Source organism: Rattus rattus, chromosome 2 (assembly GCF_011064425.1).
Source record: "Rattus rattus isolate New Zealand chromosome 2, Rrattus_CSIRO_v1, whole genome shotgun sequence".
Taxonomy (NCBI): Eukaryota; Metazoa; Chordata; class Mammalia; order Rodentia; family Muridae; genus Rattus; species Rattus rattus.
The window spans coordinates 143,369,598-143,383,695 of record NC_046155.1 but is presented as its reverse complement, the minus strand read 5'-3'; the positions used below and the strand labels follow the sequence as shown (position 1 = coordinate 143,383,695).

The window sequence follows — 14,098 nt, the reverse complement described above, 5'->3', positions numbered from 1 at the left end:
GACCCAAGGTGTGTCAAGTTGTGAAAAACTAACAGCATATTGGGTTAAATACAGAGGTTAATAAGCAGGATATTTAATATGGTAGGATCTCTCTTTTCCCTAATGCATAGCAGAAGACTAAAATGAAATATTCCTTATAGTAACTAAATCTTTATATGGTAGAATTTTAATTCATTTTGTTTCATTTTTGTGATTTGCCTCTCAAAACTTGCCTTCTCAAATTTTTGAGAAGAATGAATATTAATAATTCTAGTCAGTGTTTTTACACACACGTATCTGACAAATGACTGTTGGTGTATAAACCTGGTGTTTTTCTAGAATTCCACAGTACAGGCATAAGATGTCTTATGTCACTTACATGTCTTCTCTTTTTCAAGGCTAGTGGAATACTTGCAGGCCATGAGGAATTTTTTCTTGATGGAAGGTGGAGACACCATGTATGACTTCTATACTTCAATTTTTGATAAAATAAGAGAAAAGGAAACCTGGCAAAATGTGTCTTTTCTAAATGTCCAGCTCCAAGAAGCAGTAGGACAACGCTATCCTGAAGATAGTTTACGGTAAATAAGCCATATACCACGAAATCATCTATGAACTGTTACATATGATTATTAGTTACTTTTTGTCTTTGTTACCAAAATACCTAATAGAGGCTACATCAAGGTAGGTATATTTTGGCTTACAGACTGGAAGACTTGTGTATGTCCTAGCAGGGAGGATATAGTTAGGCAGAGCAGTTAACACCGTGTCAGAGAGAGTATATGGTAATGCAGTAGGAAGTAGGATAGGAAACAGCACCAGGAATAACACTCCCGAGGGCACTATAGAAAACTGCTTGTTCCAGCTTAGCCCACCTCATAGGTTTTCAGAACCTCCCAAAATAGCTCTACCATTCAAGTCATGTATATATGGAAGATGGTACATACTCAGACCACACCACATATGTCATCGTATTCACATTAACCCTACAAATTGTTTTGCAAATTAGAAAATGAAAGCTGAGCCAGGCAGTGGTGGTGCACACTTTTGATCCCAGCACTTGGAAGGCAGAGGCAAGTAGATCTCTGAGTCAAGTCCAGCCTGCACTACAAAGTGTTCCAGGACAACCAGGGCTACATAGAGAAACCCTGTCTCAAAAAAAAAAGAAAAAAAAAAACGAAAGTCAAAGCTGAGGTATGGTGGCCTATTCTTGTGATGCCTGGTGTTTAAGGTCTGAGACAAGGAGCCCATCTGCGTCTGCGGTTTTGAGGCCAGCCTTTATCTCTAGGCATAACACAAAGAAAGGCTAAGGAGGTGGTTCAGTGGATAAAGAACTTGCCACACAAGCATGAGGACCAGAGTTTGGATCTCCAGCACCCATATAAAAAAAAGCATATGGGCATGACAGTCCATCTGTAATCCTAGCCCTTGTGAGGTATCAGGTGGTGGGGCTGTGACTGCTACAAGCTGTCTTATCAAACTTGTCTTATCTCACTTGTCAGTGAGAGCCCAGCCTCAATGAATCAAGTGAAAAGTGTTAACCTCTGACTTATACAGAGACACACAAAAATACACGAACACATTGCACACACTACACACATATGTACCTCCTACCCACCAAAAAAGAAAGAAGGGGAGGGGGTAAGTTAAGTCCGTGGCTGGAAATGTAAATAGTAAAACTTCTGAGGGAGATCAGGGGGTCGAGACCAACCAGCCTGTTGAGTAGGATGGCTTCTATGATGGTTCTGGTTTCAAGTTCCTACACATTAGTATTGCTAACTTTTATTAGCTCTGCCTCCTTGAAGATATCCATAGCCTCTCCAGCAGGCCAGGTTCTCCTAGTGACTCAGCCTTGCTCTCTTCCACCACAAGGGACTTAACCCTCAGGATGATACCCATCGCTCAGACTCAAGCACTCCTGTGTGCCTCACACCAGACAGAAAAGGAGCTTTTCACTTCCAGGCTTCATTTTTCCTGCCATGTGTCTATCACACTCCCACGCCATGTGCTCTCCTCTTCTGCTGCATTTCACATCACAGATATCCACACCATTTTTTTTACTTCCCCAAGTGCTGTTCTTCCTCAGCCCCAGGCCTCCTCCAGTGGTGTGCTCTCCCCGCTCATGACCTAACACTCAATTTGTCTGCTCGTTAGTGTGCCTTGTGTTTTCTGTGCCGTGAAAGCAGCTCTATGGATCTGCCCTGGGAGCAGGAGAATAGAACTCTGTCTTCTGCATATTAAGCACTTGGTGAATGTTGATGTTACAAACTGCTAAAAACTAAAATAGCTTTATCTAGTGCCACGGCAATGAGTTGGATAGTTCATATAACTCATGCTCTGCCCTTACCTCTTATTTCCCTGGATGCCTTATTTTAAATCTTCCATAGTTTACATCCAGGTTATCAGCTAGTATCTCTAACAGTAGCAAGATCGCGGTCAGGATCTGTAAATCATATGAGAAAAGGACAGTTGCTGGCACGTGGATATTTCCGTGTTCTGGTTTGCTTCCTTTCTTCGTAAAGGAGTGCATAGATAGAGCAGTACACACAGCACCTGCAACAAAGCAGACCCCATTGCACTAAGCCTGTGGAGGCACACCAGAGCAGTTCTAGTCCTTGCCCACAGTGCCTAAATGTAAAGTTCAGTCTTTTAGCCTGACCTTCACCAGAATTAAGTTCCCAGCCTATTCTCAAAGTTTGTTTTTAATTCCAGTTCCCTTCTAACATTGTTGAGTATTTGTAATAACAAAACTCATTATTTTAAAACTAATTGATGTTGGGGCACACATAGCTATAATCCCAGCACTACAAAGGTAGAATCATGAAGATCTCAAGTTTAAAGCCAGTCTACAATACCTAGTGAGAGACTACCTCAGAAACCAGACTTGTTGGCACAGTCATTTCCATGTCATCTACGTACCAAAACCTTGTCTCAAAAAACAAAATTGCTGGTTGGGGTACCTTATATCTGTAATAGTAACACTAAGAATGCTGGGGGGGGGAGAAGGATTGCCATATATTTAAGGCAAATCTGGGCTGTACTGTGAGACCCTGTCTCAAAAGGTTGGGGCAGGGATGAGGGGGATCAAAAACAACTGCCACTTATTTCTAAAAGCAAGTTCCTGTTCTGAGGTATAAGCCAGCAAATGTAAGTTAATTAGCATATTTTAATTCGAGGATGTTACAGGGTGGGTGGATGGTTGTGTGGTGCTACTGTTGTCAGGACCTCAGTCACAGTACCTAAGTGTTGTACCCCTGAGGAGCGCTCCCTGCCCATGAACCCTTTTGTAAGAGTATTTTTATATGCACATAGTATTATCACTCAACTAAAATGGAAATTTCTTCATTCAGTTTATCTATATCTTTTGAAAATGTTGATACAACTAAGAAGAAACTACCCGTTCATATCTTAGATGGTCTTACCCTAAGCTACAAGGTAAGCACTAATCATTTTTTTTATATAAAAATTGATTTTTAGTAAAACTAAGGTATGTAAGTGATATTGTATTTTGACTTTTTTATTTTGGTTTGGTTTTTGTAGGTCCCATGGCCTGTGGACATTGTTATAAGTGTAGAATGTCAAAAAATCTATAATCAGGTGTTCCTTCTTCTACTGCAAATAAAATGGGCAAAATACAGCCTGGATGTTCTACTATTTGGTGGTAAGACTTGATTTCAGTAAATTACCTAATTTGATTTTGGTCCTGGAAAGTTTTTTTTTAGGTTGCCTTAGTCAGGGCTTTATTGCTGTAAGGAGACACTATGACCACATTCAACTCTTATAATTGGGGCCAGCTTACAGTTTCAGAGATTTACATCTTAAGCCAATGGCACCAGAAGGAGACTCTGTCACTGGCCCGACTTGAGCTTATGAGAACTAAAAGCCCACCCCAGTGATACACTTCCTCCAACAAGGCCACACCTCCTATGGCCACTCCCTATGGCCAAGCATTTACACATAAATCTATGGGGGCCATTTTTATTCAAACCAACCCATAGGTTTTTATTATTTTTTATATGTAAACAAACATCAAACTGGCATAGATCTATAACAGCAGTGTTAACAATCCCCAACGACAAGAATGAAGTTTGGGGCTGGAAGGGATACCTCAGCAGTAAAGAGTACTGGCTGATCTTCCAGAAGATCCACTTTGGGCAGCTCACAACTACTTCTGACACCAGGTCCAAAATATCAGACCATCCTCTTCTAGCCTCTGCAATGCACAGTGCACACACAAAAAATATATCATGCAACATCTATTCTCACATATACAAAAATAATGAGGTATTAGGAACTCATAGGGTTGATCTTAAATGTAATAACGTTTTAGGAAATGACTCAATATTCTTGTGTCATGAAAAAGTTTAGTGAGGGTTTGACAGGTATTTTTCTATCTCAGTGGTGATAACAAAAATGTATTTATTATTTATCTGTCTTCCTTGTGTCTCCCCAGTGCTAGGATTAAGAGATGTGTGTTATAACTGGTTTATTCAGTGCTGGGAAGTTAACCCAGGGCCTCGAGTATGAGGCAACTGAGCTCCAGCTCCAGTCTCATGAAACTTGGTATTCATCTTCCCAAGGCATAGACATGCCCTTGTTAGGTTCACAGCCATGCTGATGCCTCGTGTCTCATCTCATGTTAGGGAACAGTGGCTTTCAATTAAATCTCTTTGTGCTCATTTTGTCTTTGTAGAACTGGCTAATGCTGCTGAAAGATCCCAAGCAAAGGAAGACGTTCTGCGTGACCAGGATACACCCGCCCAGTTTGGACCACCAAAAGAGTCATTAAGACAGCAGATTCATCGAATGTTTCTCTTAAGAGTGAAGCTCATGCACTTTGTAAATAGTTTACACAACTACATCATGACCAGGGTTGGTATTTGTCTGTCTATCTTCTCTGTTCTTTTGTCCTGTGTAGGTGGTGGTTCAGAGACAACACTCATCATGTGTTTATAGCTACACAAGGGTCACAGAACACTTAGAGATTATGGGGGAAAAAGATAAACAATTTCATCATAAAATAGCATGTCAGTGAGAGGTAGTATGTTTTACAAATACTTTTATTCTTTGAGAATTTCATATATTTTGATCATATTTACCTGAGTACCTCCTCTCTAACTCCTCTTAGATCCACTTCCCTTATTTTATTTTATATTTTTTTTTTTTTAATTAACCCAGACACTCCAGTTTGTTTAGTCCGTATACTGAGTGGATGCCCCATCCATGGGAGCATGGTTGATCTTCTAGGAGCCATACCTCTAAAGAAAACTGAGTCTCCCTTTCCCAAAAGTCATCAACAGTTATAGTTGGGAGCTCATGAATCCCTTAGCACTGTGCTAGAATGTTGACTGGCTTGATCTTATGGAGGTCCCACAGCTGCTGTGTGCCTCCTAAGTGCAGTGATCCTGTCATGTCCATGAGACACTCTTTGGCTCTGTCCTCCCTGATCACCTGGTCTCAGTCTTTCCCCCACCTCTCCCATGATGGTGCCTGTCTTAGCAGGGGCTCAGGGGCTATAATGTAAATGCCCCATTTGTGTGTGAACCCTTCTACAAACAAGCCTTGTGTCCAGAGACTAGTTCTTGTCCACATCCGTAAGAATGGGCACACCATAGCTCCTCTTTTGGAATGACCTTTAGAACTTGCTCAGGCACCCACTAAATTTCATCACTGTCTCTGGAAAATGGCATCAATATTTAGTAATAACCCAAATCCTTGGTAAGGGTGATATTTTATAAGGAAGAGGTTCAACTGGATTATATACTTTTTTTTTCTATGAAGGAATGGGCTAAGGAGACAGCTCAGTGGATAAGGCGCTTACTGAATACTTATGAAGACTGGTGTGCAGCTCTCTAGAGCACAAAACCCCTGCTAGTTAGTGTGTTGGTAACCTGCTTGTAATTCCAGCTCAAGAGAGCAAAGAGGCCTGCCTCAGAAAATAAAGTGAAGGCTAATATCGACCTTCGGCCTGCATACATGTGCACAAGCATACTCACTACTCACAAGTCCATGTGAAAAATGTTCTCCATAAAGCAAGTACACTGCATTTCTCAGTCACCTAAAACTCAGTTCCAGATGCAGCTCTCAGAAACACTAACTTTGGAAGCATTAAGGACCAATCATTGAGCACAGAGCATTTTAGTTATCAAGTCCACAAAGGACCTTCCATTGTGCCCCAAAGCTTGTCAGCTCTAAACTCGTCTTGTTGGGCTGCAGTGACTTTAAACCCAGTGTGAGAATGTGACTGAGTTGTGCTGAATACCTGATTGCAACCAGCAGTCTTCACAGAGCCAGCTTAAAGCCCTTAACTGTATAAAGGAATAAGTAGGAGCTTCATTTTTTACTTACTTTTCTATTTACAGTTAGGTTTCTCTTAGAGAAAGACCAACACTGTATTGTGAAAACTTATCAAAATTCATTGAAGTTGTTTGTATTGTAAAAATGTCATAATGTCATAATGTCACAAATGCCATACTGTGTTTACACTTTTCAGTGTTTTTTGTTTGTTTGGTTTGGTTGTTGAACTTCTTTCTTCCCTTTAGGAAGTCTATTCTAAGGGAAGGTATTTGTTTTGTGTCCAAGTGGCTATCCCAGGGTCTGGTCCCGCCATTGTCTAGGGCTCAGAAAAACAAGCTTTTAAGGCAGGGTATTAGGGGTCGTAAATATGCTATAGCTCAGCACTAGAATATTTGTTTAACATATATGAAGCCTAGGGTTCTCTTTCCAGCACTGAGTGAGATAGCTCAGTTGGCAAATTGCTTGCCAAAAAACCATTAATTACTGAGTTTGGATCCCCAGAACCCACATAATCCACATGTGAAGCTAGTAGTGCATGCCTTTAATTCCAGCACTCGGGAGGCAGAGGCAGGCAGTTCTCTGAGTTTGAGGACATTGTGGTCTACAAAGTGAGTTCTAGAACAGCAAGAACTGCACAGAGAAACCCTGTCTTTACAAAACAAAACACATGTCATTGCACAGACCTAGGGAAGGAGGCAGAAACAAGAGGATCTTAGGGCTTGCTGGCCATGTAACCTGCACAAACAGATGGGTGCTAATTGAGCTTCTTGTCTTTTTTTGTCTTCTTATTCAAGATTCTTCACAGTACCGGGCTGGAGTTTCAGCATCAAGTTGAGGAAGCCAAGGATTTAGATCAGTTGATTAAAATCCACTACAGGTATCTGTCAACCATCCATGATCGATGTCTGCTGAGAGAAAAGGTATGTAAATTACCATCTCAAATACAATCAGTGGGGAGAAAAGGAATTTAGGCACATGGGAATGTCTTCCTACTGTGGAATTTTGAATTCTAAAACTACTGTCATGCACAATCTCTTTTTAGGAAAAACTAAGTTAGATGGGGTTATAAACATGTGCCCCACTACCAGCAATTACATTTAAGAAAAATATAAGTATACAGAACTGGAAAGTTAAGTCTGCAGTCAGACAATGAACGTGTATCCACCGATTCGTTATGAATATGTGGAACTGAATAGTTTTACAACCATTGGGACTGGTGCCTCAGGTGCACTGATGAATCTGAATGGCACTTAAGAGTGAAAGTCTGTGTGATGTCAAAATTAATAAATAAAAAAGAGTGAAAGTCTGCCATCCTGAAATGCAAGTTTACATTCCGTGTGGGTCAGGCCAGAGCCTCACACCCTTCTCAGACATAAAAGATAGTCATTGTAATGTGTGCTTTCTCTGTGACCCAAGTTAGGCAGAAGTATTGGTGTCGTTGTTACATAGTTACAAAGCCTATCTTTTATCTCAAACATTGATCTTTAGGTCAGCTTCGTGAAAGAAGCCATTATGAAAGTGTTGAACTTGGCGCTCATGTTTGCAGAAGGTTGGCAGGCAGGCCTAGGGGCTTGGCAGTAAGTATATGCATGCTATCTGTAACCTGTATTGTAACCATTTCTAACTAGCTTCATTTGAGGAGTCTTTTCACCCCAAGACCTGAAGTTCAATCCTATGTACCAACAATAAATATAACTTAGTTAAACTAGATAGCATCAGGAAAGTCATTTTTTTTATAAGGCACAAACAGTTTTAAAAAACTAAGGTCGTTTAATAAAAATAAGCAAACATTCTTAGAAAATCTGCATGGCTCAATTTCTTAACTATATACACCTTCAAACACGGAGAAGTATAAAGGGCAGCATAACATACCCGTGTGACTCCCCACAGCAGATTCTGAGGAGGACCCTACCACTTCACACTTGCTGAAACATTTATGGATATCATGCTGGTTACTCTCCAAATTTCCATGTTTGTAAGCTCTGAAAGATATTATTTATAGAGTATTTTTCACTGTGTCATTTAGAAAGGCAAGCGACTTAAAGTCAATAAGCAGAAGAGAGCCCAGTCTAGCAGGAACATCTCCAGTTTTTGTTGTTTGTTTGTTTGTTTGTTTGTTTGTTTGTTTCTATGCAAGGGTTTGAACTCAGGACCTTACTCACATGTGTAATGTGAATGCTTTACTACTGGGCTACACTACCAGCCCAGCTATCTTCTGTCAATTTGAATATGTAGCTCAGTGCTTAGCCTCTATCTCCTTTATGAATTATATGCAATGATAATTTGATGAAGTAAAACTGCATGCCTTGTGGCTTGGAGGTTTTAGTTGTGTGCTTGTGCCTGTATAAGGAGTATATTCACATCAGTATGTGAGGATGAATGTCCCTTTGCACAAGGAGGCCAGAAGAGGGTGTCTAGGTATCTTCCTCCGTCATTCTCCACACATTTCTGAGTCACAATTTCACCCTGAACCTGGCACTTTTCTCGACCAAATTGGAAGCCAGTAAGCCTCAGCAACCTTTTTGTCTCCTCCCTCCTCAAAACTGTGGTTCCAGGCATATGAGAGGTTATGTGGATGCTGAGATCCAAATTCTGGGCCTCATGGCTGCACAGCAAATACTCTTAACCACTGAGCTTCCTTTCCAACCCCTGAGCAGGTTTTACAACAGTCTGTATTTAGTCTGTGTTAATAAAAGAGGGAAAGAGTTCCCCTCAGTGCTGCTGTCATTCAGAACTTTAAACTGGAGCCTTGTGATGGTGAGGACATTCATAAGTGAAGGTTTAAAAACACTAGCGTGGGCTGGTGAGATGACTCAGCACATAAAAGCGTTTGCCACACAAGCTTGACAGCTGAATTCAAGCCTCAAAACCCACAGAAAGGTGGAGAAAGAACTTATATGCTTGTAGTGGCACACACGTGAGCACACACATTGCTCACAGAAATGTACAGTAATAGTAGATACAAGGAAAAGGAACCAGAGGCCAGGAATGTAGCTCTGTGCTGAAGCACTTGCCTAGGATGGCTTGTGTCCTGAGTTCTGTTCCTCACACACAAAACAAGAAAACACATACCTTCCTGACTTGATTCATCCTCTCCAACTATGCACAACTACATTTTTCTGAAACATTTAACCAGATCAGGGGATCACTATTCCAGATGCTTTACTGAATTTGAACTGTTTTCATTTCTACAACAAATTGTCAGAAAAAAGCAGGGATGAGGACGTTAAGCAATTCAGAGCTGGTATGGGGACATAAATTTTAGCCTACTTAGAAAGTGGAGGCTGTAAGATCATGAGTTAAAGGCTCTGTGCATACCAATATTTAGGGAAGGTTTGTGATATATGAAATTTGTTTCTAAGTAAGTACTATGATAAGGCTCAGGGGGGTTGTTGACTCTAGGTTGATAACTGCCAGAGATGGTTGATGGGCAGTGAGACACACACGTACACACACCTGCTCACTCCAGAAAGGGAACCCAGTCAGCAAAGTAATAAATACACCAGAGTCAAACCTGGTGAGCCCATGAGCACACACTGGAGTTATTGATAAGAGTGCGGATGGTCGGTCACTTAGAAGACCAAGAATAGGGCTGGAGAGAGCTCAGTGGTTAAGACTATTGATTGCTCTTCTAGAAGTCCTGAGTTCAAATCCCAGCAACCACATGGTGGCTCACAACCATCTGTAATGAGATCCGATGCCCTCTTCTGGTGTATCTGAAGACAGCTACAGTGTAGTTATACATAATAAATAAATCTTTAAAAAGAAAAAAAGACCAAGAATAATCAAAAATATATCAGCTATGCCAGCAAAAGGGTCGCCAGGATTGGGCGATGATTCATCAAAGCCACTCCCATTTTAGGAGCTCTCTGAAGGATCATCAGCTAGCTTGACAGAGTCTCTTCTCTGTCCAGTCCTCTGGGCAGAGTCTCCTCCCCCAGCACTTCCTGCCGTCTATAAAGGTGGGGAGGGACATCAAGAAGCTTCCTAGTGTGGACTGGAAAGATGGCTCAGTGGTGAAGAGCACTGGCTGCTCTTCCAGAGGTCCTGAGTTCAAATCCCAGCAACCACATGGTGACTCACAACCATCTGTATTGTTTGTTTTTTTGTTTTGGGTTTTTTTTTTTTCTTTCTGATTTTTACTTTTTTTATTGCATTCTTTTTTTTTATTTACATTTCAAATGTTATCCTCTTTCCTAGTTTCCCGTCTATAAACCTCCTATGCCATACCCCCTCCCCCTGCTTCTATGAGGGTGTTCTTCTGGTGTGTCTGAAGATAGTGACAGTGTACTCATATGCATTAAATAAATCAATCTTTACCAAAAAAAAAAAAAAAAAAAGCTACCTTACTTCATGAGTCCCCTCTCTTCTGCAAGCTATGGGTAGGCGGTGATAACAAGGAATGTGTCAATTTGGAGAAGATCCCTGTACATATAAACATATTATAAAGTGTTTTCCTATGTGTTTTTGATCTCTGTGAGTTCAAGGCCAGCCTGGTCTACAGAGTGAATTCCAGGACAACCAGGGGTATACTGAGAAACCCCGTGTGCCAGGGATGGGGAGGAAGGGCTGTAGGATGTGAGTCCAGATACTTGGAGCCTAAGCACATTACTTTCGTATCAGTCCTAGCCAATATGAGGTCATCTGTCTATGAAAAATAATGTAAATTAATGTAAAGCAGTGTTTCATATTTTATGGTCATTATGTTAGCCTATAGGATTTTAGAAGTTATTCCAATGCGAATTTTACAGCCTGCCTATTACTAGTTCCTTAATATAAATTGAAATTTGTTTTCTTTCTTTCTTAGAATGGAATCTATAGAGAAAATGGAATCTGACTTTAAAAACTGCCACATGTTTCTGGTAACCATTTTAAATAAAGCTGTCTGTAGAGGATCTTTTCCCCACCGTGAGTACATCTTCTTACCTGTCACAGCCTTCCAGTTTCATTGTAACTGATTGTAACTGAGTGTGTGTGCCAACATTTGCTAGTACTCACATGGAGAGTGAGGCTTTTTCATTTCATAACTAGAAAATACCAAGTCGTGATTTAATTGGTTCTGCAGAGTTATGACAGGATGGGTAAATATCGTATGGGTATCACTAAAACTAAAGATCTCGCTGAGTCCTGTGCCTTTTATTCCAGTGGATTTCTAAAACTGAGATGTAATGGCTTGGAGAGTTGCTCTCTCATTCTTTTTTTTTTTTTTTTTTTTTTTTTTGGAGCTGGGGCCCGAACCCAGGGCCTTGCGCTTGGTAGGCAAGCGCTCTACCACTGAGCTAAATCCCCAACCCTGCTCTCTCATTCTTGACTATCATATGAGTCCTTTGTAACTATGCCTTTCTAAATGACACAGACTTTTAGAAATTTCAGAACTTCCAAAACTGCCTCTCATTAGAAAGAAATGTGGATTTTTACAGTTCAGAACATAGGGTGAGAAGGAGATAAGAGGTTTGTGAAGTGAATTATTGAGGAGGTTTTTGTCTAGACTAAATGCTATCTCTGCCCAGTCCTCCTTTGAATGTAAAGATTATATATATAATTTTTTCAAGCCAGGTGGTAGTGGTGGCTCACACCTTTAATCCCAGCACTCAGGAGGGAGAGGCAGGTTGAGCTCTAAGTTCGAGACCAGCCTGGTCTACAGAGTGAGTTCCAGGATAGCCAGGGCTACACAGAGAAAGTCTGTCTCAAAAAAAAAACAATAAATAAAATAACCAATAATAATGCTAATCTCGTCTCCATTTGTATATTTTCTGACTGTTAAACACTTACTAAGCATAGCCAGCCAGATGTGACAAAAGTATTGCAATTGTCTGTCTAAGCAGTAACATTGGTGCATTTGTCTATGTTTACACCAGGCCAGGGTTATAGAAACAGATGCCATCCATACATTAGAGTATATTAGCAGTATTGTGAGCTAACCCAGGATTTACACCATGTAGAGTAAATGCTCTGTTCAGTGAAAGGCTTTTTTTTTTAAAGATTAGAAGACCTGAGATAAAAATGTTATCAACCTTTTCTATTTATATTAACAAATGTCCTCTTTATTATATATTAAAATACTGATATTTTAATTAAAAATAATATATCTTTAAATACTTTTAAGTTTTTAATTCACTGCAATCTTATTCAAACATTTAAACATATTTAGAACTAATTTTTCACCTTGTTTTATTTCTTCCCACAGTGGAATCTCTCGCATTGTCACTCATGGCTGGCATGGAGCAAAGTTAAATTTCTCTAATTTAACAAGTACCTTAGACCTCATCATCATCCATGTACATAGTCACTGTTTACAGCTGAGAAATAAGAACCTTTTTATTTTTATTGTTAAACTTGTCTAGATAAATGGATTGTAGGTATTTTTCTGAAGGTTATTATCAAGAATGTAGAGTTATGTATATAATGTTGTATATCTAATTGCAAAATATATGTGTTGTATATATTTCTTTTCTTCTAAAAGATTGACTTATTTAATGTATATGAGTATTTTGCCTGCTTGTACATATGTGCATACCCGGTGCTCAGAGGCAATAAAAGGGTGTCAGATACCTCCTCCCTAAAAGGTGTCTTAGATTTGACATCCCTGAAGCATTTTTATGTGCATAGAAAATCCCAAAAGAAAAATGTCAATGTATAAACTGTACTTTACTTAAGGCCAGCTGTTATATATCAATTTTTGGCATTTATTAGCTAACCAGTAATATCTCAAATAAAAGTATGTATATCGTTCACTTTTCCCACATATTTTATGTGTAATTCTTAGTAGGCACTGTATAAAAACAGATGGATAATGTAAGCAGATAAATACAGTAAGGAAATAGCAGAACCTAACTGTAGCCAACTGGGTCAAACCTCATCCAACCATAATAGAATATACATTCCTAAGCTTATGTAATAACATTCACTGAGATAGTTTGTATACTCTGTGCATGAAACATACTTAACCTGTTTGTTTTAGTTTGGTTTGGTTTGGTTTGGTTTCTTGGGGTTTTTATTTGGTTGTCTGGTTGGTTTTCAGAGACAGTTTCTCTGTGCAATAGTCCTGGATGTCCTAGAACTTGCTCTGTAGACCAGGCAAACCTCAGAGATCCTCCTGTCTCTGCCTCCAGAGCACTATGATTAAAGGCGTGCATCACCAATCTGTTTTCGACTTCTTGAAACAGTCTCACTCTTTAGCCAAGGCTTGCCCTAAACTCAGAATCCTCCTGCCTCAGTAAATAAAATTATAGGCCTGCACAAACATACCTGGCATGTGGGTTTATTTGGCTTGTACTTTCACAGCTCTGTTCATTGGAGGACATCAGGACAGGAACTCAAGCAAGAGCTTGCAGGCAGGAGCTGATGGAGAAGCCATGGAGGGGTGCTGTGTGCTGGCTTGTTCATGGCTTACTCAGCCTTTCTTTCTGATAGACCCCAGGACCACCAGCCAAGGGATGGCATCACCCACAGTGGTCTAGGTTGTGCCTCATCAGTTAGTAATTTTGAAAATGCCCTACAGGCTTGCCTGCAGCCTGATCTTAGTCATTTTCTCAGCTGAGGTTCCTCCCCCCTCAGATAACTCCAGCTTGTGTGAAGTTGATATAAAATTAGCCAGCATACTTCTGGTTTTTTTGTTTTGTTTTGTTTTAGGAACAGAAATCACATTAAAAAATCTCCAATCACAAGTAAAATAAATGAACAAAAGCAATAGGAATCAGGTTTTATATTAATTATATAGTACTTAGTTCAAGATCCCATAGAGCAATGGATTTCAACCTTCTTAATGCTATGACCTTGTAATATAGTTCCTCATGTGGTAACTCCAATCATTAAATTATTT

General features: G+C 40.0%; 1 protein-coding gene across 1 annotated transcript in view; it reads left to right on the top strand.

Annotated features, from left to right (window-relative positions):
• Nucleotides 1-13,021, top strand: part of Tubgcp5 (tubulin gamma complex associated protein 5) — a 35,415-nt gene extending 22,394 nt beyond the window's left edge. Inside the window, exons 16-23 of the mRNA XM_032893520.1 lie at nucleotides 378-560; nucleotides 3,330-3,414; nucleotides 3,520-3,640; nucleotides 4,673-4,851; nucleotides 7,071-7,196; nucleotides 7,765-7,853; nucleotides 11,084-11,184; nucleotides 12,464-13,021. Coding sequence (XP_032749411.1) covers nucleotides 378-560; nucleotides 3,330-3,414; nucleotides 3,520-3,640; nucleotides 4,673-4,851; nucleotides 7,071-7,196; nucleotides 7,765-7,853; nucleotides 11,084-11,184; nucleotides 12,464-12,510 — 931 coding nt within the window. The 3' untranslated portion in view covers nucleotides 12,511-13,021. The remainder of the gene's footprint in view (nucleotides 1-377; nucleotides 561-3,329; nucleotides 3,415-3,519; nucleotides 3,641-4,672; nucleotides 4,852-7,070; nucleotides 7,197-7,764; nucleotides 7,854-11,083; nucleotides 11,185-12,463) is intronic.
• The last annotated feature ends 1,077 nt before the right edge of the window (nucleotides 13,022-14,098 follow it).